The following is a 26,070-nucleotide window of genomic DNA, read 5'->3' on the forward strand; positions in this document are numbered from 1 at the left end:
CTGGCTGCTTCGGTAATGAAGGTGTGCAGAGAAGACGCAGAGACCGATTTGCGGGACGCTGCCACACAGAGATAGAGATACAATTATCTCTCTGACTTCGCTCAGAGCGTAAACGCTGGGCTGTAACATCCCATTTCACCAACTCCAGGAATGAAATTGAAAGTTATGGTTCTGGAGAAAAGGTGTGAGGTTTATTTTGCAAAAGCGCTAAATAAAATCTCTCATGTTAGTGACAGGGAATGAATGATGGACAGAACACAGAGACTCACCCTCTGTGTTTTGAGCTGAGATTTGGGTGATGATAACAAACAAGCCAATCGCCAAGCCCAGACAGCCCGATCGCCACCAGCGCCTCCTCATCTTCAGTTACTGCCTACTGCCAACCCACCTGTGGAAAAACAAAGAGAGATGCTTTCATTTTAAAGTCCAAAAGACCAATAGATCACCGTTAACCATGCAGCACTTGACAAACTAACAGAACTATGACAAAATACATAAAATAAAGTACATAAAAACAGCAAAACTTTGCCGTAATGCTGCATCCATGCTGTTGGGTTCTTCAGAGAACATTTCAGTTATATTAGTATAGTAACATCCACCATGGTTTCTACATATCCAGACCAGGAATACTTCATCTAAGACTTCATCCTTGACACCAGTGGATGCTTGATGCCCAACACACACACACACGTTATTCTGCACGAGTCAATAAATATCTCATGGCAATGGCTTCTTACTGATTCAGGCACAGTAACCGATGAGGGCACACACTGAATAACATCCCAAAATGCATGTTACATGGCAAAACAAAAGTAGAAAAGATGGATAGCAAGAAATACAATAAGAACTGGGCAATTTTGGCCCTGTGGATTTATTTAAAAAACCTGAACACTTTGTATTAAATTTGTTTACTTGTCTTAAAAGTGGATAATACATGCAGAAATATGTCATTTTTGACATTTTTTAAAAGTTTCCTGTCTTGCAAAGACTAGCTGCATAACTATCATTTAATGAATTCTAAAATAAATAAACAAAATCACATTTTGCATAATTGGAATATTCTCTTCAAATCACTGCTGTCTCCAAGTACATGTACTTTAGGAAGAAAAAAAATTACATAAATTTATACATAAAATTACAGGACAAAAGTTATTGGCTGTAGTTGAAATGATGCCATCATAATTTGTATGAAATAAAATGTATTAAAAAAAAAAAGAAAAAAAAAATTGTATTCATCTTGTCTACTTACAAGATCTTAAAGGTGGATAATACAGGCAAAATAAAATTAAATAAAATAAATAATAAAATAAAATATTGGTTGTAGTTATTCCAGATTTAAAGGACCATCCGAATTTGTATAAAATAACATTTATTTATTTTAAGAAAAAAAACTTTGTATGAACACGTTGTATTCATTTTGTCTACTTACAAGGTCTTAAACATGGATAATACATGCAGAATTCTGTCATTTTTGACATTTGTTTTAAAATCCTCTGTCTTGCAAGTTTCATACCTAGCATTTAATTAATTTTATAGATAATAGATAAATAAATAAAATAACATTTTTCATAATTGGAACATTCTCTTCAAATAACTCTTGTCAGTACACATACTTTAGGAATAAAATAAAATAAAATAAAATAACATAAAATAAAATAAAATAATGTGCAAAATTATTGGCTGTAGTTGAAATGATGCCAGATTTGAGGGACCATCCTAATTTGTATAAAATAAAATTTATTTTTAAAAAAATCCTAAACACAATGTATCAATGTATTCATCTTGTCTACTTACAAGGTCTTAAAAGTGGATAATACATGCAGAATTCTGTCATTTTTTACATTTTTAAAGGTTACTGTCTTGCAAAGACTTAGATTCATAACTAGCATTTAATGAATTCTAAAATAAATCAAAAATAAATCATATTTTGCATGATTGGAACATTCTCTTTAAATAACTGTTGTCAGTACACATACTTTAGTAATAAAATAAAATAATTTTCACACTTTAAATATTGACATGATTTATGATTGCTTCACCACTGATTGTTTTCAGATGCCTTTAGATCTGTATTATTCATTCATGAACAGATCAGAAAATGTATATATATTAATGAATAATAATTAAATAAAAATAAACAAAATCATTTTAATAAGAACTATATCTAGCTGATACAATTTTCTCAATTCACCCACCATTTGGACCCTTGGTGTGTGTACTGGAAAACAATTGTCATTACAAAGCCATTCTCAGAAATGCAGATTTAATCTACTTTGCTTTGTACGTTTTTGATGTGCAAGGACAGACATTACTTGACTTTGTACAAATATACACATGGGATTACAGCATTCATTTGTGCATGTGTGTGCGCGTCCCGTCGTGAGGCTGGCTGTCTCGACGTTTGCTGCCTACACGCGGAGGTTGATGTAGAGACAAACTTAAAAAACAAGTGTCTCCATTTGATCTGTCACCTGTATTCACAGTCACAATCCCTACGATGTGCCTGCGGCAGCCGTATAAGCCACTGAAACGGCTTTAAAACCATCCGCTGATGTGCGTCAACACAGTCATCTAAATACAACATCAGACCGCGTCGCCGCCACTGTCAGATTCTCTATTCCCAAAAGAGCGCAAGAAAGTCTCTGGAGCCTGATGGGTGAAAATGATAGTTCCCACTTTAACATTGCCACAGAGTGCTCAACAACAGTGACAATACACAACAAGAAGGGCTAGAGAAACATAAGAACTCGCTAACGCTGTCTTTCGTGTTCTCCTCTTTGATGTGGAGGTTTGAGGAGCGTAAGCAAAGTCCAAAATTAACTTTCCGCCAATCACGGATGAGCTGAAAGAATTTTACAGCCGTAAATATTTCTTACTGACCATGAAAATGTAGTTTTGCACTGCAATTTCAAAAAAGACTACATATGTTGGTGCATTTTCAGAATAAAATGTAAGTGGTGCTGGACAGTGCCAGTGAAACAGCTGCATTCGACCTCACACATACAGTTGAAGTCACAAGTTTACATACACCTTGCAGAATCTGCAAAATGTTAATTATTTTACCAAAATAAGAGGGATCATACAAAATGCATGTTATTTTTTTATTTAGTACTGACCTGAATAAGATATTTCACATAAAAGATGTTTACATATAGTCCACAAGAGAAAATAATAGCCAAATTTATACAAATGACCCTGTTCAAAAGTTTACATACACTTTTAATACTGTGTTGTTACCTGAATGATCCACAGCTGTGTTTTGTTGTTGTTGTTGTTGTTGTTGTTTAGTGATAGTTGTTCATGAGTCCCTTGTTTGTCCTGAGCAGTTAAACTGCCTGCTGTTCTTCAGAAGAATCCTTCAGGTTCAACATATTCTTTGGTTTTTCAGCATTTTTGTGTATTTGAACCCTTTCCAGCAAATGACTGCTATTACAGAATGTTCAAATGCTTAATGATGCAAAACAAGATGCATTAGGGGTAAAAACTTTTTGAATTTGAAGATCAGGGTAAATGTAATTTATTTTGTCTTCTGGGAAACATGTAAGTATCTTCTGTAGCTTCTGAAGGGCAGTACTAAATGAAGAAAATAAGAAAAATGTACACATCTTTATTCTGTTCAAAAGTTTTCACCCCCGGCTCTTAATGCTCCTTTTTTTCCTTCCTGAAGCATCAGTGAGCACTTAAACCTTCTGTAACAGTTGCATATGAGTCCCTCAGTTGTCCTCAGTGTGAAAAGATGGATCTCAAAATCATACAGTCATTGCTGGAAAGGGTTCAAATACACAAAAATGCTGAAAAACCAAAGAATTTTGTGGGACCTGAAGGGTTTTTCTGAAGAACAGCAGGCAGTTTAACTGTTCAAGACAAACAAGGGACTCATGAACAACTATCACTAAACAAAAAAAAACAGTTGTGAATCATTCAGTTAACAACACAGTATTAAGAATCAAGTGTATGTAAACTTTTGATCTTGTACACTATATTTAAATGTCTTCTACGTGAAATACGTTATGCAGGTCAGTACTAAATAAAAAATAACATGCATTTTGTATGACCCCTCGTATTGTGGTAACATTTTGCAGATTCTGCAAGGTGTATGTAAACTTTTGAATTCAACTGTATTGAAAAACTAAATGAAATCAGTCAAAATTACTCAATCAAACATGTATGTGTGCAACTGAGAGTGGAACTTACATCAAGTCTGACAGATGTCTTTTCCAAGCAATGGATGAGAAGTTCACTCCATTATTTTATGTTGCTTTACAAAAGCCTATATTGCAAAAGGCTGTGCTGACAAATCAGTCTTAATGCACTTGTGAGTATTTGAGATCAAGCTAGAAACACAGACTCACCAACAACACTCAACTTGCATTGCTGCTTCTGCTGTGATCTTGCTAAACCAGTGGTTTTCAACCTTTTTTTTCCCAATGGGCCGCACTATGGTCCAAGCGCAAGTCTTGCAGTCCGCATATCATTTACATATTACGTCACCAATACAAACCAACCAGATTTATAATATTATAAATATTATGATATCTAAACGATTACATTCATTGATATAAATAAACAGCGGTGTAGTGGTGCCTGAAGAAGTGGGTATACGCATAATTTATCCCCTGGAAAAAATTATTCACTGGTTTAAATAAATAAATAATAATAATGATACGTGAAAATCACTCCTCCAATCCATAATAATTAATAAAAGGTGACCACAATTCCAAATAAGAAGTAATATTCTTCCTAGCTACAGCCGATGTCTGTTCCATTACCATGTGCTCAAGTAATAAATTCAGCCAATGATTAATATTTAATGATTGTTAAGCTTTCCAATGTTGAAGAATAGCTTTTTTTGCTAAAATCAACGCAATATAAATCAACTTTTCATAATGCGGTGCAACATCTATCCCCAAACCTACTCCCGACAAACAAAAGGATGGAGAAAATGGTATTTCTATGTCAAGTAACATATGCAATTTCTCTATAACCCCCAACTAAAAATTCTGAACAGGATTACAATACCATAAGGAATAGAGGTATGTGTCTAGACTCCCAAGATTACACTGAACACATATGGGTGAATTAGTAAAAACCCATTTTATACTTTCTTTGTTGTGTAATATGTACTCTATGCAGATATTTATTTATTTATTTTTTATTTTTTTCCTTTTTGTGTGTGTGAAGATGATACTGTTTTTTTGGGGGGGGGGGGGGGGTTTTAGAAAAATTGGTTGAAGGTAGAATTTAATATCCTTAAATGTACGTAATTCTTGAATTATTAATGTTGTGGATAGCGAAACTGGTATTTATGTGTTTGTATGTTTTTTTTGGATTGTGCAGTGATGTTTAAATGTATTTGAATGAATAAAAAAATATATATATATTCACTGGTTTATGAAATTTCTGATCGTAAAAACCTGCTTCTTTCTATTTTTAAGGTATTGTTTTCATTTTAACGTACTGACTACATTAGTAATAGAGATGCACGATATTGGATTTTTGCCGATATCCGATATGCCGATATTTTTTCATCTCATTTTGGCCGATACCGATACCGATACCGATATATATCATTTTATTTGGAAAGTTAGTTTTTAACAATAACTTATTCGTTAGGATTAAATAAATAGTAATGAGTGGTTTACATTCAATCCCTTCTTTTTCATCAGTAGACTAGCATTATTTATGATCTGAATTTTGTAAATTAAGTTCACTTTTGCTATGTTATAAGCCGAACTTCGGATGCTTTCACTTTCGAATTCGCAATCTGAATACAACATTTCAAAACGAAAACAGAAAAGTAGAACTAAACTGGGTGACTGTGAGGGTGCTTTGCGGGACATGAACAGGACATAATTCATTGCTACAATTTCTTAATTCGTGCCTATGATTTATTAATTTATTAATTTGTAAAATGAGGGAACGAATTAATATGTAGTATTAATGAATTGTTAATTTATTCCCACGAAATATTTTATTTCCCACCCGCAATTTATCACAGTAAGAGATACGAAAACATGGATTAAAAGTGAATGACAAGAAAATAAACCTAAGAAATTAAAGGGTGAGACGGTGAGGATTTGGGAAAATAAAAATATTAAGTTATGTGGCAATTCGTGACCAACTGGCAAAACAGTACACTTTTTTTGCACAAGAATACCAACATGTTTACCTTCTCTGGTTTAACAAGCGGTCTTTTACCCTACTCGAAAACCAAATCCTCCGTCCGCCATCGTTTCCAGAATAGTCGCGTCCTTTTTGCCGTCACCACCTGGCTCGTGCTGACACTACAAATACAAACCAGGCTCTACACCTGAAGCGCTCACAACGAAAACTACTCTTTGCGTGATCAGTGAAATCCTGAATATGCCACGGCTTTGTAACTCTGTAACCCGCGCTGTATGGAGCAGTGCGACCACGTCAAATTTTAACTTGCACATTTAAAAAAAAAAAAAAAAAAAAAGTGACAGTTTTGATCATTCTAGAGCCCTGCAATACAAAGGCATTCAACATGGAAAGAAAGTAATAGAAATGTAGTCACTAAGTCATGTTTAATTATAATTTCTAATTATTTTATACGGTGCACTGCGCTCTGACAGGGCTGCGGGACACGAACATAATTATTTCCTACAACTTGTTAATTCGTTCCTACGTTTTATTAATTTATTAATTTGTAAAATAAGGGAACGAATTAAAAAGTCGTATTAACGAATTCTTAATTTATTGCCACGAAATCTTTTATTTTCCACACGCAGTTTACCCGCATAAATGATCCGACAACATGGATTAAAAGTAAATGACAAGAAAACAAACCTGCGAAATTAAAGGGTGAGACGGTGATGATTTGTGAAAAGAAACTATAAATATTATTAAGTTTGTGGCAATTCGTGACCAACCGGGAAAACAGGACACACAGCCGCTTATGGCTTTAAATGTATTGGCTCGAACTGCATGAATCCAAAAGTATGGTCGCTACTAACATTTGCCTGCTAACCAATTATTTAACTTATAAAGAATGCTTTGTACCTCACTTGTGTCATATTCACGAAAAATGTTTCATATGAGCAACAGTGTGTTTTGCCGTTGCGCCGCCGAAGAAAGAGAATTCACTGACCGCGCGCCGTAATTACTTTTTATTTTAAATGCAGATCATGTCATGTGCAAACACAGCCATTGGGTTTCAAAATACAACAAAGAGCACCATAAAACCATTTAAAATGTGCATTTAGCGATCTAGTGACTGGATATGAAACAGGCAACAGTAAATTATCCCAAATGGAACAACGGCGCGCTTTCTCCTATAGCCGCTGCTGCCACTGCACGTGCTATTGCTATGCATCATTCTGTATGTGTATTCTCAGTTTAAATGCAGCGATACAAAACAGTGAATCTACTCCTCATTCAGTCAAAACTTTGCTTCAAGAATGAGCCACACTGCTGACGTGATCTAATCCCTAGCACACCCTTAGCACATGTGAGTTAACATATTCATCTTATCGGCAAAACATATCGGCATAATTTTTCATATCGGGCCGATGCCGATATTTACATTTGAAGTCATTATCGGCCGATTCCGATATCAGTCCGATAATATCGTGCATCCCTAATTAGTAATCAATAATATTTATTATTATACCAGTCTGCATGCCTCCCCTGACATGCTCTCGCGTATGAACAGGCAGCATTTGGGGTGAAGGAGTGGACGGTGCAGGCGCGGGCGTAAGCATCGGACATATTTCAAATTTTGTGAAATTCACCTCAAAAGGAATAACAGCACAATGAAAGTGCGATTTGCCTGAACATCTATTAATTCATCTTTTAGGTAAGTGGCGGGGCAAACCGAAAGTTGATGCCGAAAGTCAGCACTCTCATACCTTCACATTTTCCACATTTAGTTTTTCTCCCTTAATAACAAATTTGTTCATTCTGATACCTAATTTTACCAAACTAATGGCTGCTGATGATGACTATTTGAACTGAATCCTGCCAAAGTGCACACTTGTAAATGTTTGTTAAATGTTAATTAGGCTACGTGAATACATAGGTCTGCTCATGTCTGAAAAAATATAGGAAACCTAATTATTTAATAAAAAATATATTATAGTTTATATTTCTTTAGTACATTTTTAAATTAATGTAAAAACAAAAATGAATTGTAAAACTGTAAGTTATCTTGTAATGTGTTCGGCGGGCCGCATTTGGATTCGTGACGGGCAGGTTGAGAACCACTGTGCTGTGCTGCTTGCACATGAATTGTGAATACTGCAACTTTATATGGCCACTGAAATAAACATGCATTCTTTACATGTTGCAGATACAAGCTAGAACTCTGAAATTTTAAGAATAAACTCCAGTGCAGACAGCTATCTAGACACACAATCAGACATCTAAAACAGCTTTTGCATTTGTGAAAGCACACTCTCAGAAGCAGGTATATAGTTCAGTCATGGAGGACGTCTCTCTGCCTTTCTTCTTTATAACAAATGATTCATCATTTGCTCTCAACATGCATTTTCCCCCCACTACCTCTGTCCTTTAATCAAAGTATAATACACACAGTCTCAAGCTCAGAGTCCTTTCGAAGCCTCATTAAGAGTCATGGCAACAGACGCCACTTTCCAGGGCTGCTATCAGGACCCTTAAGACATGCTGGAATCTGTCTATATATCACAAACTTTCCTCTATATTTATTCCCATCACTTTCTACGCGTTGCACATGGATCTGTGAGAATGATGGTCAGTTGCAGTGTGAAACGGTTGTGGTGACAGTTTCATGACGGAATTGTTATGGAATGACACGCATTACAACCCACAGAAACCAGGCGCGCTATAGTCGAGATAGTAGAGAAATAATTCATTAAAATAAAAAAAAAGCTGACCACAACCATCTAGGCTGCATTTAATGAATGTAAAAAACCGATAAAATGTGTAGCCGGAAGGCATTGTACTTGCAGCATCTGCATTTGCCAAATGCATACATTTAAAAATGTATATTCTGACCCTTACTTCCACACTGTAAAAATTATGTCAATGTTATAAAATAATTGCTTGTTCGTTCATCTTCAGAAGATGTTTTTGAAGAAACCTGAGAGCTTTCTAACCCTGCACTGACAGCAACGCAACTATCAAATTCAAGTCCCAGAAGGTAGTAAGGAGATGGTTAGTGGTTGACTGATATATAAGTTTATATAAGGTTATATAAAGTTTTTCTGTTTGGCTGATTTGTTTGAGACAAAATTTGCCTGTGCACCTTGCACATTACATGGATGAATTGCGTTCTCACTTGTTCCATGTGAAAGAAACAGCAGTATTTATATGTAACTCTGGACCACAAAACCAGTCATAAGTAGCACAGGTATATTTGTAGCAATAGCCAAAAATACATTGTATGGGTCAAAATTATCAATTTTTCCTTTACGCCAAAAATCATTAGGATATTTTGTAAAGATCATGTTCCATGAAAATATTTTGTAAATTTCCTACCATAAATATATCAAAACTTAATTTTAGATTAGAAATATGCATTGCAAAGAACTTTAAACAACTTTAAAGGTGATTTTTTCAGTATTTTGCACCCTCAGATTCCAGATTTTCAAATAGCTGTATCTTTGACAAATATTGTCATATCATAACAAACCATACATCAATGGAAAGCTTATTTATTCAGCTTCCATATGCATAAATCCAGGGTCACATATATTTTTAAATATTTCTTTATTTGTGAAAAATACTGTAATAGGATTACAGAATCAGGAAGTTGTCATCTAATATTTATTTTTTATATAATTCATTTTCAAATTATTTCAAATTTCTCAAACATTACTTAAAATAAATATAAATTATAAATGATAAGTAAAATAAAAAATATACATAAATATTGGCTTTATATTGGCCATCGGCTACCCTGCTCTCTAAGATATCGGCTTCGGGTGTCAAAAAAAAAACAATATGAGTCAACCACTAGTCGTGGTACTCTCATGAACGTATGTCAAAGACTGACATGGAAGAGAAGAAACTGTTGAGCCGATTTTATTTCTTTCTGCAGAAAAAGTTTTCTCATAGCTTAATAAAATTAAGGTTGAGCCACTACCTGTGGCTAAATTAAGGTTGATGTCCTTACTACCTTCCTGGGCCTTGAATGTGGAAGTTGCTTTGCTGTCTATGGAGGGTCAGAAAGCTCTCGGATTTAATCAAAAATATTTGTTTTCTGAAGATGAACTTACAGGTGTGGACAACATGACAGAATTTTAATTTTTGGGTGAACGACATTAAATGTGTTAATTGCAATTTCTGTGTGATTTTTCTCAGCATAAAATAAACAACTAAATAAATATTAATTTAATATTAATCACTTGATGCCAGAAATCCCAAAATAAGAGGACAGACGGATGACTGTTTAAATGAACATCAGATGACCAGATATAAAATGCATATCAGATTTAAAACCACATTTGAAAGTAATCCAAATTGGATGCCAAAAAAAAAAACTGGATCTCATAAACATTTTTGCTTACTTGCATGCCAGATTTGTCCAATCTGTGCCAGATATCTGTGGGAAAAAAAAAAAAAACAGAAGTGGTTGCTGCTTTAGATTGACAACATTCTAGTTTTCAAGGTTGAAAGTGCTCAATAAATCAAATAAGAAGCATAGCTTTAAGCGAAAATGCTGTTCTATGCTACACTTTCCTGTGTGTGTGTGTGGGTATATATATAGTCTGTATGCGTTATTTTTTTATTAAATAAAATATCTGTAATTAAATTAAAAACTTGAGCCTCCTTTTCCATCCAGATGAATGAACCATCATGAACTCTTTCTAAATATATATACAGTATGTGTATGTATACATAACTTACACAAAACTGTAAAAATTCAGTTTTGCTGGTGAATTTCCTGTTTCTTTTAGAAAGAAAAAAAATAAGAAAAATCATTTAATTTTGATCTGATGCATGAATTGTAGAGAGATCATTTGACAATACTGCAGCATACTATGTCTGAAATGCATATCATTTCATAAGCAGTGTGAAGTGATTCACATGCTATTAGAAAGAATAGTCAATAGTAGTTAAAATTCAGTGTATATATAGTGAAGCATGCGGTACGCGGTACTCTAGTATTTCATTCCCGAATACAGCCAGTGAAGCACTCTTTAGCACACAGAGATCATTCACATTTCATTCATGAGTGTGTTTTCTATTAACCAGCTGATCTACACTACACTCAGCCCTCATGACTGCATTTGCTCTGTTTAGCTGCATACTTAAAACAACACAGGGACTGAATAATCTCATGTCATCTTGAGAGCAGATTGAAACCTGCAGCCTGTCCTGCTGCTGGAGTAACAGCCCTTGAATGCATCATTATTGTGCTGCCTGTAATGTTCTATTATTCCAACAACACTCTTCAAATACTCTGTCTGCGTTTCTTAAGAAGAGCACAGATGGCTGGGCAGGGTTTTATTATCAAGGGTCTATGCATCTTTCACAGTAACATTTGATATCAAAGTACAAAGCTGCTGGATTTCCGGCAGGATCCAAAGACCTCTGAACAAGCTGCCTCCTGCTGTCAAAATTACCCAGCAGACACGAAGTTCCTAAACACCAACCCCGACAGCAAACGTTTTACATCCAGACTGTTATCCCTCAAACACCCGCTCTCGTAGATCTGGATTTCCTCTGATCCGTATTGCTATCAAAACACACAACTGATGTCAGAATGACAACGTGGTGATTTAATTAGCATTCGTTGACCCTGAACAGAAAGAGCAATTTTTCTATTGGGATTTAAAGCATTTGCATAATTTCAACATATTGCTTAAACTCATGAGCTGTGTCTGTGAAATTATCAGTAGGGCTGACAGGGGCAAATTTCTACAATTACAAATAAGCTAGTGTGATGACACTTTCTCATGTTTAGTAAAGTTCTCTCCTCTCTCTTATAATAAAATAAAATAAAATAAAATAAAATAAAATAAAATAAAATATATTGGATAGCTGTCGACATATAGTAAGAATACAGAACTGTAAAATAAATTTGGAAATGTCTGAGGCCATATTGAGATCTCATGACTTTTAATGGTTGATTTTGCTGTCTGCATAACAAAGGAGTATAAAATAAACTAAAATAACCTAAAATAAACTAAAATAAACTAAAATAAAAATTAAATTAAATTAAATTAAATTAAATATATTGGATAGCTGTTGACATATAGTAAGAATACAAAACTGTAAAATAAATTTGGGAATGTTTGAGGCCATTTTGAGATCTCATGACTTTTAATGGTTAATTTTGCTGTCTGTATAACAAAGGATTAAAAAAATAATAATAAAATAAAATAAAATAAAATAAAAATATTGGATAGCTGTTGATGTACAGTAAGAATGCAAAACTACAAAATAAATGTGGAAATAAGATCCCATGAATTGCAGATTTTGCTATCTTAGCATAACAAAGGACTGAAAAAATTATTTAAAAATAAAATAAAGTAATAATTGGACAGCTATGAAAATTAAATGACATGACATGGCATGAAATAATTAGACAGCTGTGACATACAGTAAGAATACAAAACTATAAATTAAATGTAGAAATGTTTGAGGTCATATTGAGATCTCATGCCTTTTGACTGCAGACTTTGCTATCTTGGCATAACATAGGACAGTTTGAGACTTTGTTGAGATCTCTTTTTAAACTGAGGAGACTGGGTTTTTATCTCACAAGAATGGTCTGAAAAGCAGTAGACTCAATTTGCTTTCCAAATAATCTCACTGCTATCAGGAAAAACAACTGAGATGTTTAAAAGATCTTATTTGTGATTTTTCTTTCCTCTGGGCTGTAATGTTTAGGAATTCAGAGTTTTTTTCCCCATCGCTAGCTGTTAATCTAATGAATTGTATTTGAACTATGAGAGCGTTTCTTTCTTTACTCAAGGGCCGTCTCACCCTTTTTGCGTGTGGTGAAGGGTAATGGATCAAAGTGATTGGCATCACTACGTTTCAGCAAAGCAATCAGGGGTAAGAAGGCCATTGCCGTTACTGTGGACTATAATATCAGCAAAGCACACCTGCCTAATAGCACCCTGCTTTTTTCCACTGTCACAGCCAAATAAGAAATCAATGGAAAATGCTGACATCTCGCGCTAAAACCTATTACAGTCAATGTCCGATAGTCTTTTATTCATAAAATGTTCTGTCAAGCTAAACCCCTCATCAAAGACACTTTGATGCTATGTCATGCTAGGACACTGTTTTGCATTTCTAAATAATTTAAAATCACTAAACTTCACTGACAAGCCACTCATTCGCCCCCCCGCATGCTTTCAGAAGCCACCCGAAGGATGATCACATGATGGGTAACTAATCGCACACAGGCCGCATTTCCAGTGAATTACATGTCACAGACACCAAACGCTGACGAGACGTCACTGAAACCTCCCAGAAAAGGTAAAACGCTGTACTTCCACCTGCCTTAAAGCAACAGTTTGGCTTCAAATCAAAATTAGTTATTATTTACATCAACCTCATGTCATTGCAAATTCCAATTTATGGTTTTACAGTACGAAACTTAAAGAATTTGTTTCTTAAGTGGAACAGATTTGAAGAAATTTAGCATTACATCACTTGCTCATCAATGGATCATCTGTGGTGAATGGGTGCCATCAGAATGAGTGTCCAAACATCTGATAAAAACATCACAATAATCCAAAGGTAATCCAAATGACTCCAGTCCATCAGTCAACATCTTGTGAAACAAAAAGCTGTGATTCGTGAGAAACATGTCCATCATTAAGACGTTCTAACGTCAAACCATGGCAAAATACGAGTCCATATTCAATAATAATAATGCTTCCTCCAGTGAAAAAGTCCTTCCTCTGTTGTCCTCTTACATCAAAATCCACCCACATGTTTGTTTACAACTGTTCTGGACTATATTCGCTTGCAAACAATGCTTGATCTTCGCATATTTCTCACCTGTTTCAGACGACTTTTTCCCTGTTTCAGACGACTTTTTCCCTGGAGAAAGCAATAATATGGATGGAGGACTCATATTTTAGCAAGATGATGGATTTATTACAAACACATCTTTTCACTTCACTGTATTTGTGTGGATTATTTGTGGATTATTGTGATGTTTTTAATCAGCTCTCATTCTGACGGCACCCATTCACTTCAGTGCATCCACTGGTGAGCAAGCAATGTAATGCAAAATTTCTCCAAATCTGGTTTGATGAAGAAACAAACACCTCTACATTTTAAATAGCCTGAGGGTGATTACATTTCCAGCTATTTTTCATTTTTGGGTGAACTATTCCTTTAACCCTCTCACTCATCTTCTATTTAATTATTATCTGACTAGATTGTTGAGGTGAACCAAAAAGAGTAAACGCTGCCAAAGCCAGCAGTGCAATTCATTACCCAGCGTGAGATGTAATCAGAGGACGTCAGGGGTCCAAACACTAATGACTCCAGTGATTAACCCATGTCAATGACCCAGAGATGTTCTAAAGCACCTGTGATGGCAATCAAGTACATAGATATACAGGAATTTTCAACTTAACTTGTAAATGCATAAAAGTGCATGTCACACAAACAAGCCAGCACCGGAGGAGATGTACACAGATGTACCAATTTTATGTATTAATGAAACCTATTTATAGACATACAGTGCACAGCCTAACCCCCCTCTAAAACGTAACAAATTTAGCAATTACTCTTTACTTAAAAGACATGTTAGGGTTCTTTGGAGATATAATATTCCAACAAGCCTGCTTGATTAATTACCAAAGAATAATGTCAAAATTTTTCAGGAAAATAAGATTTTCTTATCAAAGTGATAAAATGTTGTGTTGCAAAAATGAGTACATCCTCCTAAAAGTTACTAAAAAAAAAAAGGTAAAGCATATTTAATTAAAACTTTTAAAGACAAGTAATTTCCTGACAGTTAAAAGTTTTACATAGCCTACTGAATCAGTTCTGGCAACAATAGAAACGCTTGGGAGAGAACTGCCAAGTGACTTATTTCTTAGCATAAAAGAGGACAATGGTACAAGATGAATACCAAATTATTGTTTTAAGTGTAAAAATATAGCAGAAGTAACACTGACATTCAAAAACAATGGACTTGTGACAAGGCTCCTGAAATAATCAGGTCTTCATTTAATGATGAGTGAATATTTGCAAGAAAAAGAACAGGAGAAACACCATGCAAGTGTCTCAGAGCCAGCAAAAGCTATGAAAAGAGTGACACTTTATCTCACAGAGTGCGATGCAGCCTGCTGAAGTGACATGCATGGTTGTTGTCACCACTAGAATTACCTACTGTAGTTAAAGCACAATAAACTTATTTAACCTCTTCGAAGGCCCATATTTACAAAATATATTCTTCTGGGAATCCATACTCTGGTCTCAAGAGACCAAGTCAATCATTCTGAATCCAAAAACATCCAAAATGTTCTGGTGTTGCTAGAGGAGGAGTACACTGAGAAGTGCCTGGTTCCCACAGTGACGTTCAGTGGTAGTAAAGCTGTTATATAGGGATGTATGAGTGCTGAAGGTGTGAGTGAGTTGTGCTTTATCAATGAATTCACACATCACTGTGTGATGTAATACAAAAAACTGTAACTGAAGATGCTACCCTCACCTCATTCCCTGCATTATTGGGCATTTTTTCAGCATGACAATGAAGATATTCATTCTCCCAAGGTGAAAATCCTTCAGTGGACATGTATTTCACTAAATCTTAACACTCTTGAGCAACTGTGGGGGATTCTGTAGAGACGAGCTGAGCAAAACTCCAGGGCATTAAAGACCAGGGCATTTAAGGAGGTTGTCCTCTAGGAGTTAAACAGGACAGATGTGACAATTTGTCATGAACTTGTACAATCAGTGCCAAGAAAGGTCAGAGCAGTATTCTTAAAGTTCTGGAGGACATACTAAGTACTAGAATATTATACATTTGCTGAACTGATCTAGGGTGTACTCATTTCTGCAATCCTTCATTTAAACAAAATCAGCTAATTTACTTATTTTATTGAAAATATTGGCATGCATTTTGTTGTTTTTATTAAGTATATATTTAATACATTTCAATTTTGCCATCTTTCCATGAATTATATTAGTGATCATTAAGAAAATACATAAAATACATCTTTTATATTTATTCAGAGGGGGTGTACTCATTTATGCTGTGCACTGTATATGTGTGTGTGTTTCATGTATATGTGTAACACCTTTCAATCTTTTCATTAATTATATTAGTGATCATTAATAAAATACATATTTTATATTTATTCAGAGGGGGTGTACTAATTTATGCTGTGCACTGTAAGTGTGTAAAAACGTAAATGATCTGCTGGTGATAACTGCACACCTGTAGAACAAATGACAGTATAGCAAACCAACCATTATCCACTGCAGTATAGTTGCTAGGAGACTTTGAACCAAATCAAACACCTGCAAAGATTATATTGGTGCTGCCATTTTGTTTCCTTATATTTTATCTTTCAAGCATTGTGCAATGGAACAATATTGGATATATCAAGTGGAATTATTCTAAATCCAACTCTGTGAGAAGGAAATCATTTAAAATGCACATAAAAAGATGTTATTCTAACTAGTCAAACAGTTTAAACAAACAATTTCATACTGACTAATGCTGCCGATCTGCCACCTCCCCATTCATCATAAATAAAAGCTTATTGTTTTACTGTTACACTGTTGTGTTTTTTTCATCACTGTTATTATTTTTATATGGTGATTTTAAGAACACCTTTTTCATTTTATGTTTGCTTATTGTTACCATTACTGTGTTTGTGTTTTAAAATGAAAGTTCACCCAGAAATAATACTGTCATTTTTACTCACCCTCATATCATTCCAAACCTGTATGACTTTTTTATTTCTCTGGAATGTACTGTATAAAAAGACACAGTATTTTGAGAATTGTATCACTGTTTTTGTCTATAAAATGGAAGTCAATGGTCACCAAAACAGTTTATCTTAATTATCTTCTTTTGTGTTCTGCCGAAGAAACACAGATATGCTCAAGACATCTGTAGTTAACATTCCAAATTTAACATTCAAATTTTATACCCACAATGGTTTATTATCAAATCTATACCACTGCCTAAATACATTGAGAGGAATATCTTTAGGAACCTACATTTATAGGTGATTCATTAAAAGTAAACATATAAACTGACATCTGTAGACATCACTTCATCACTAAAAACTCTTTCCAGCAATCTGCACTCTAGGTCACAACATCAAACAAACCAAGGGAAAAATCACTACAAAAGCTATATATATACAGTATAGCTGTAATATCAGTCATGGTCATAGTACATGACAACCCTATTAAAGAGCATGACAGGGTGATTGTGGTTGGAGAACTGTGGACAGCATACTGGTTTAAAAACACATTCAAAGCAAGTGTGAACTGAGCTGAGGTCAAACTAGAGCAGCACCTCATTCAGACTCTACAAAGATGGATAACATATCAAGCTGTGAATCAATGGTGCAGTGGATGAATTTCAAGGGTCATATGACTCACATTTCTTTTACATAGTTTTTAGTTTATGTTAATATGCCAAGATATTTTTTTCCACTATTGAACACATATTTAATATTGCACAACAATGCAATACAGTGCAAACACTGCTAATATCATTGAAGAGAATTGATAAAAATGTTATAAAAATAAATTTGCTGAATTGTTTTAGTGCTGATTTACTAAACTAAATTATGCAAATCTGAGACATAAAAATGGTCACATGCATGTACACTGCAGTTCAAACGTTTGGGACCAATACAATGTTTTTTTAAAGAAGACTTTTCTGCTCATCAAGGCTGCGTTTATTTAATTAAAAACACAGAAAAAAAATGTAATATTGTGAAATATTATTACAATTTAAAATTGGATTTTTATTATAATATACTTTAAAATAGAATTTATTTCTGTGACGCAAAGCTGAATTTTCAGCATCATTACTCCAGAAATAATTCTATTATGCTGATGTATTATAAATGATGAAAACTGCTGTACTGCTTTTTTTTTTTTTCTTTGGAACCTGTTATATTTTGGGGGGATTCTTTGATGAATAAAAAAAACAGTATTTATTTAAAATAGAAAACTTTTGTAACAATATACACTACCGTTCAAAGTTTGGGGTCAGTACATTTCTTTCTTTGAAAGAAATTAAAACTTTTATTTAGTAAAGATGTGTTAAATTCATTAAAAGTGATATTAAAGACTTATATTGCTAAAAAAGATTTCTATTTTGAATAAATGCTGTTCTTATTCATCAAAGAATCCTGAAAAAAGTATCACAGGTTCCAAAAAAATAATAAGCAGCACAATTGTTTCCAAAATGGATAATAAATTAGCATATTAGATTGATTTCTGATTGTGACACTGAAGACTAGAGTAATGGCTGTTGAAAATTCAGCTTTGCATCACAGAAATAAATTATATTTTAAAGTATATTAAAATAAAATTCTGTTATTTTAATTTGCAATAATATTTAATAATATTACTTTAAATAAATGGAACTTTGATGAGCATAAGAGACTTCTTTAAAAAACATTACAAATCTTACTGATCCCAAACTTTTGAACAGCATTGTATGTGTGCAGCATAGGGTCATACAGTATGTGGTGATAAAAAATAATATACTTTGGGATTATTAATTGATTGTACAATATCTTCAGAGAGATTGTTTGATAAATTGAATATATAAAGCAGAGGCTGCGCTAGACTTTGACGGACAGGGTCGTAAAAATTCATCATAATATATTATTACCCGTCATTATAATTTTCATATTTTAATTAGATTAAAACATTTAATTGCTTTTATTTTTGTTCACATTTTTATTTTTAATCATAAACCTACAGGACAATAGCGCAGTGTTTAAAAACAACTAAATACGCTAGGGCTGGGTTAAAAAAAAAAGAAGAAAAAAAAACGATTTCTCCATTTTTATAGATTCTCATTTTAATGAACCAAAATCGATTCTTATATCACAATCGATCTTTTGCTCTATGCTGTTTTCAGTGGATGAATAAACAGTCTTCCTTCCAAAAATAGCAATAGGCTAGGCTTTGCGTTACTTTGGATATAAAATGTTACTTTTGATATAAAGTCTCATATTTCAAATTCTGTCCATTTCATTAGGAACTTAGAGCAATAAATACCGTCTTGGCGCTCTTTAATGTGGCGTGATAGATTGTTGTAGCTTCTCTGTGCTAGTCTGTGCGTAATCAAACGCATAGGAAAACATTCATGACAGTTTAGTTTTTGTTCTGGTAAAGAGTATAGAAGTACCAAGAGGCGAAACTCTGTACTGATATGGGCAACAGTCTATAGATGGCGCTGCGGAGGCGTTGCCGCCATTTTGGACTGACACCTGCAAAAAGTGTGTAGAAGATGCGAGCGAGCAAGTGGCTGAAACGTAAGCAGTGTGCTGCAATAAATTGCAGCAATTATCAATCCACCAGGCATGATTTTGCGTTTCACCGGTTTCCAAGTGATCCACAAAGGTAATAATAATAAGGGGAAATATTTTAACTATGAATCGATTTTACAGTACATATTAAATTGTTAGCAGGACTGCTTAACATTAACATCCGCCAACTCGCCAAATGCAGGTTGATTTCAGCTGTAGCGGGTAACACAATTGCCGGTGGTGGTTTTGATCTCTGTTGCTTATTTGATTTTGATCTATTACTATTTTCAGTTCAGTGTTCACTTAATACATGACAAATTACAGAGACCTCACAATAGTTGGAGTCCGTGAGACAATGGTTGCTAGGTGTTCATATTTTGTGATAAATTTGAACAGTTTTTTATGAATGTGTACCATTTTTTTATAAATGTATTTTTTAAAAAAAAAAAATTACATTGTGAATAAATAAATTTGAGTGTGTCTGACTCTATCACTACCAAACATCGAATCTGGTTATTTCACTACATTAAGTTTTTAACTTAACAAGGAAAAAAATACAATAGAACATAGATATGGGTAAGTAAAGGGTTTGCAGTAATTGTATCGGTTTACTTGGTAAACAGTAAGCAGTATGAAACAGTCTAGTCAACTGGTGAAGGGGACCTGTCTATAATATTTAATTTAGATATAAATACATATATATACAAACTTTACATAAGTCATTGTAAGTTGGTCAAGCGCGACTGGCTCGTATTATTCTACGGCGTTTTGTGTAGGTGTCAGTCCAAAATGGCGGCAGCACAGTTATGTCATGGACGGAACTGTTGCTATGGAGCGTTCTATTGAGTTTCGCCTCTTGGTACTTCTATACTCTTTGGTTCTGGGTCCAGCATTCTCCTGCTACATTGGAGCGCACTCGCCTCCAACTGGACAGGGGTGGGAATTACAGCTACAATTTTACAATAGATCACCCTCAGTGTAATCCGTCAAAATGACGGACGGCCTTCAGATTTTTCTGTCACTGACAAAAAATGTCCGCCAATGACGGACAATTTTCGGTTAACGCGAACTCTTCTTGGCTATCAACCAACCCAACATTTTTCAGACGTCAGAACAAAAACACTGCATCCAAGAGCTGATAGACCTGTTTTCATTCTGCAACAAACTAGATACCATGATCCAGAAACCAGTTTAAGCTGATATGACCTGGAGTTAGAAGACAGCATCAACTCATCTGATCATATCCAGAAAAATACACTCCAACAAACTCAATAAACACTCAAAACTACACTGAAAGGAACAGGTCGTCGACAACATTGGTTCTCAAGGGCCTCGCCATGACGTGCACCGTGACGTGTGACCAAGAGCTACAATGGAGATAAGCTGGTCTGTTCATCACAAAGCTTCAGCAGATATAGTACACAAGTCATATGATGCTTTTATAGTGACGGAATATGTGAAGATTGTTGAAAATTTAATTTTGTTTATTCCAAAGAAAAAAAAATAACATCATACAGGTTTGGAACGACACGAGGGTGAGTAAATAATGACAGATTATTCATATTTGATGTGAACTATCCTTTTAATAAATAAAGAATGTTCTTTTCTGTTCACACCGCTTTCAATCCTGGCTGACAGACTTTTATCTGCACTGACTGTCATTATTTGAAAGTGATCAAATCAGATACATTGGTTGCTATAGAACTGATGTAGGCGTCACCAAGCAACTTTCTTCAGCTACCAGAAGCAGAAAGCTGGCAGTATGGAGACAGCTGACAGCAAGCTTGAAATCTGCTTATCTACACCATGGCATTTCGCCACGAAACTGAACTGATGCTCTACTAGAGTAAGAATATCTGGCACTGCAGTGAAAACCTTTCAAATGCAAGAGCTACCATGGTGAAAAAAAGCCACCATGGTGCATCTTGCCTCATTAGACAAACAGTGATTGCAACTGGCACATCTGACAGAGTTTGAATGTTTGACCCTTTAGATGGACTAATGGCTTGTGCAAGAACATCTCCTCTGAAAGGCTTCTAAAAACACCATCCCTAGAGTGGAGAGATGAGGCATTCGCCCTCTCACTCGCACACACAACATTTTTTTAAACTGAGATGTCGCCATTGTAGCGGCAATTTCAAGTCTTTCCAAGAACCTGAGGATGAATATATTGGAGCCATTATTGCCGAGGACATCATTTGATGCTTTTCAGTTCACACAAGGCTACCCGCTGTACATTCGAGGGGAAAGTTCAGTCTTAAGGCTTCACTTAGTCAGACATGAAAATGCACCTCTGCCCGGTGCATTTGGCTTTGGCGAACCTCTATAAATCATTCAGTTTGCTGTGTAGAAGGGGGAAATATATGCACAGAAGTAGCTAAATGTGCACCCTGCTGAAAAGAGCAGCTTGTATTTTTCACCCGGTCCAGGCAATGTTGGTAAACTGGTTGAAAAGTGAATCTAATTATGGTCCTGTGTTGTTGGTAAAGCTACTTAAAGGAGAAGTCCACTTCCAGAACAACAATTTACAAATAATTTGCTCACCCCCTTGTTATCCACGATCTTCATGTACTTCTTTCTTCAGTCGTAAAGAAATTATGTTTTTTGAGGAAAACATTTCAGCATTTTTCCCCATATAATGGACTGATATGGTGCCCCGATTTTGAAATTCCAAAATGCAGTTTAAATGCGGCTTCAGATGATCCCAAATGCGGTTGTAAACTATTCCACCCCAGAAAGAAGGGTCTCATCTAGCATAACGATCGGTTATTTTAATAAAATACAATTTACATACTTTTTAATGCCAAACGCTCGTCTTGTCTTACTCTGCCTGGACTGTTTTTTTTCCTGTTCATGACAGTTAGGGTATGTCGAAAAACTCCCATCTCAACTTCAAAATCGTCCAATATCGCTGTTTTACCTTTTATTGTTATGGGGGTTTGATCTTCTTTGCATGTTCACTTTGCAAAGACTTCTGCAGTGATGTAGGATGATTTTGAAATGATTTTTGAAGCTGAGGGAGAAAATATGGTCTGAGTTTTTGACGTACCCTAACTGTCTTGAGCCAGAACACACAGAGCTCAAGGACTGCAAGGCAAGACGAGCGTTTGAGAATAAAAAGTATTAAAATTGTATTTTTTTAATGTAAATAACAGATCGTTTCGCTAGATAAGACCCTTCTTCCTCAGCTGGGATCGTTTACAATCACATTTGGGATAGTTTGAAGCCGCATTTAAACTGCCTTTTGGAAGTTCAAAATCGGGGCACCATACCAGTCCATTGCTGCATAGAAGAAGAAAGTCGTACAGGTTTGGAATGCAATGTAGATGAGAAAATTATGACAGCATTTTTTTTCTTGTTATGAAGGTACCAGCACACCAGCATCCAAAATAAAATGCATGCTGGTCTTTCCAACAAGGCTTGACATTTAACAGCTTGCACTGAGGCCAAGGCAAAAAATGCATCTATATACCACTGAATGCTGCAAAAGTTGTTAATTAATAAACTAGATCTGTATACGAAATACATACAATGTGATCTTATTAAATGCATAGGTATTCATACATAAAGTACAGTTAATAATCTAAATAAATGGGAACATATTCTACATATTCTATGATTCATATTCAATATTCAAACGTTCATAAAGATTTCTACATCTTTGAACATTGTATACAGAAATAGACTTGCAAATATGTATGTAAATTGTCATATTCTATTCAATAGCTCAGCTGTTTTACATACAATTTATGTAATTTGCTCTGCTCATGTTTCATGAATAAGTACTAATGCAAATGACGTTTCTATTCAAATACAAAAAAAAAAATGGAAATAATGTGTGTACACTTTACTCAAGAGTATCTATGAATACTGATAATCATGAAAAGTGGGGTTTGAAAGTCTGAGACCATATTCATATTGTAACCCTATAAATAAGCAGAAGGTTTTAGGATTTTAAAACACAAATGCATGCAAAATGAAGAAGAATTATGTGCTATCATTAAATGAAAAGAGGGATTTAACCAAATACTAAGCAAAGTTCAATGCAACCTTCATTTGGTGTCTATATTACTGGTAATATAAATTGTAATGAAAGGTCTGTATTCAATTAGGGGGAGAAAATAAGAAAAAGAAAAAGTTACGCATATTCTCCATATGTCCTTACCATCTAGAAACAATATTTGAGCTAATTTCTGCTGTTTAATATGTCGAGTGCATAGAGAGGCATTCACAGACCATCTGATATCCTTCATACTGCTCTACTGAAGCTCTCCAAACAGCATCTGTACCTGAGATGATCCCATCTGCCCAAACATCAGCAGTGTGCATCTCACTCTCACCCCCTAAGACCTCACGTCTGCTCTAAACCATTCTCTGTGCCAGCACTAGTGTCTACATCATTATTCGCTCATCTTGTTCCTCCAAACTCTTTAGTTCTCTTCTAAATAGCTCTTTGAACCCCTGTCTGGCTGTGCAAACTATAGCATCTCAACCAAATACATTAGCACTCTTTTATGCCCCGAAGTCTGGATTTGTGACCTCTCCGACTGCTCCCTTTCTGTCTGAGCTCTAAACCTCTGGCTTTCGCGGTCTCCCCTGCTGTTGTCATCCCGGGGGACTCCCAGTGGGCAGAAGCTGATTAGAGATGAATCAGACAGCTGAGAGAGGCTGACTGAGGTAAAGATGCATGCAGGAGAAATCCAGCCTGGCCTTCACACATCAGAGACCATGTACACGGAAGAGAAGAGAAAATCATTGGGGCTATAGTCGTACAGTTGGCACTGCAGCCAACTCACTGTACAACAGCCCTGAATGTCTAACACCTACAGTACCCTCTCAACATTCCTGTTCGGCCACTTTAAATGGAACAGCTCAATCAAAAATGACATTTTTGTCATTTTTTAATCACCTTTGTGCTGTTACAAACCCATATGACATTCTTGTCCTCAGCGGAACACAAAGCAAAAGCGACTGAGGCTTTCAAGCTTCAAAAAGGATATAAAAGCACTGTAAAAGCATCATGAAAGTGGTCCATATGACTCATGTGCTACATTCCAAGACTCTTGAAACCATTTGAAACAATACCTGCCTTCTTGTAGCTCAAAGAGTAGAGCATGCCACTATACTGAAAATAAAATTTGGCGTAGGATTTACTTGGAAATAATTTTCACTGAAATAATTGCAAAGAGACACAATGAATAAAGAGTTTTTTTCTGGGCATACTGCTAAGCAAAAATCAAGTTTTGATATATTTACAGTAGGAAATGTACAAAATATCTTCATGGTACATGATCTTTACTTAATATCCTAATGATTTTTGACATAAACGAAAAATCGATAATTTTGACCCATATGATGTATTTTTGGCTATTTCTACAAATATACCCGTGCCGCTTAAGCCTGGTTTTGAGGTTTACACTGAGGTCATGTGTTCGATTCCCAGGAAAATCAAGAACTGTGTAGATTGAATGGAATATACAGTAAGTTGCTTTGGATGAAAATATCTCTAAAAATGCATAAATGTAAAATGTAACACTATAACTACGTATGTGGAAACAAAAACTTTAAGTCAATATTTATTTGAAAATGTGCCCTAGATCTCCTTGGCACATGAGAGAAAAGAGAAAACTAGATGTCTGAGAGAAACATTTCTTGGGCACCAAATCAGTTTCGAATAGAAATAGATTAAACAAATTTTTGAATAATTTATGAATCATTCTTTTGAGTCAGATCTTTTCACTGAATCAAAAATAGTCTGATTCAATTACAAATCATGACTCTAATTCTCGAATTCAACAGCTCACTCAATGGTAAGACTATCAATAAATTATCTAAATATCGTTATCGGGTCATTCTATAATTGTGGGTACATCTCATGTAATATCAGTATAAAGCCCTGATGCTTAATTTTCTAGTACACAATTATATTTTTCCAAATCACACTACTATATGTTGAAAAAGCCACATCTTTTGTTCAAAAATGATGTTCATATCACATACAACCCTGGTATTCAGCTGTCTGATTTTGTAAAGTTGCTCATTCTACTCTGCATGAAAGCATGAAAATGACCTCAAATATAAACTATTTTCATAGTTTTGCCTTCAGTTAGATTAGGTTATCAAAACATTTAGGTGTGCTCTTCAAAAATAATAAGTGTTTATTGTGATATAACTTGTTTTATTTGAGTCCGAAAAACCATTGCCAACCAAGCTACCCACTAGAAACCCCCTCCCCTCTCAAAAAGGAATGGTTTGTCCCATTTTCACATAATTTGCAGAGTATGATGATATTTCCTCGAGAAGCACATTGATGAAACACTAGAACTTCTGTTCTCTCTCTTTCCCCTAATCTTGGTTAAACTAGCAAACCTGTGTCAAGAGTGGATTAACTGACTGTCAACAGTGTTACACAAGTATTATTGCTGAAAATTTTAACAAGACAATTTAACTAAAACTTATGTTTTGTTTATGGAAATATATTTCTAAACATACCATATGCTCATTAGTTCTAGGCTTCTATGTTGAGTATAGCCCCAAAACACTAAAAATGTCAACTAAGTTACCTGTCAACTGTGTTACCCAGTAAAGGTAACATGGTCGACAGTAGCAAACAAGGGATGTAGCAAACATCCCT

The 26,070-nt window shown here is 34.9% G+C and overlaps 1 protein-coding gene across 1 annotated transcript in view; it reads right to left on the reverse strand.

Annotated features, from left to right (window-relative positions):
• pcdh15a (protocadherin-related 15a) overlaps window positions 1-26,070 on the reverse strand; it is a 274,694-nt gene that overhangs the window by 243,167 nt on the left and 5,457 nt on the right. The window contains 1 exon segment of the mRNA XM_051125245.1: window positions 270-388. Coding sequence (XP_050981202.1) covers window positions 270-360 — 91 coding nt within the window. The 5' untranslated portion in view covers window positions 361-388.

This window comes from Labeo rohita, chromosome 13 (genome assembly GCF_022985175.1).
Source record: "Labeo rohita strain BAU-BD-2019 chromosome 13, IGBB_LRoh.1.0, whole genome shotgun sequence".
In the NCBI taxonomy this organism is placed as follows: domain Eukaryota; kingdom Metazoa; phylum Chordata; class Actinopteri; order Cypriniformes; family Cyprinidae; genus Labeo; species Labeo rohita.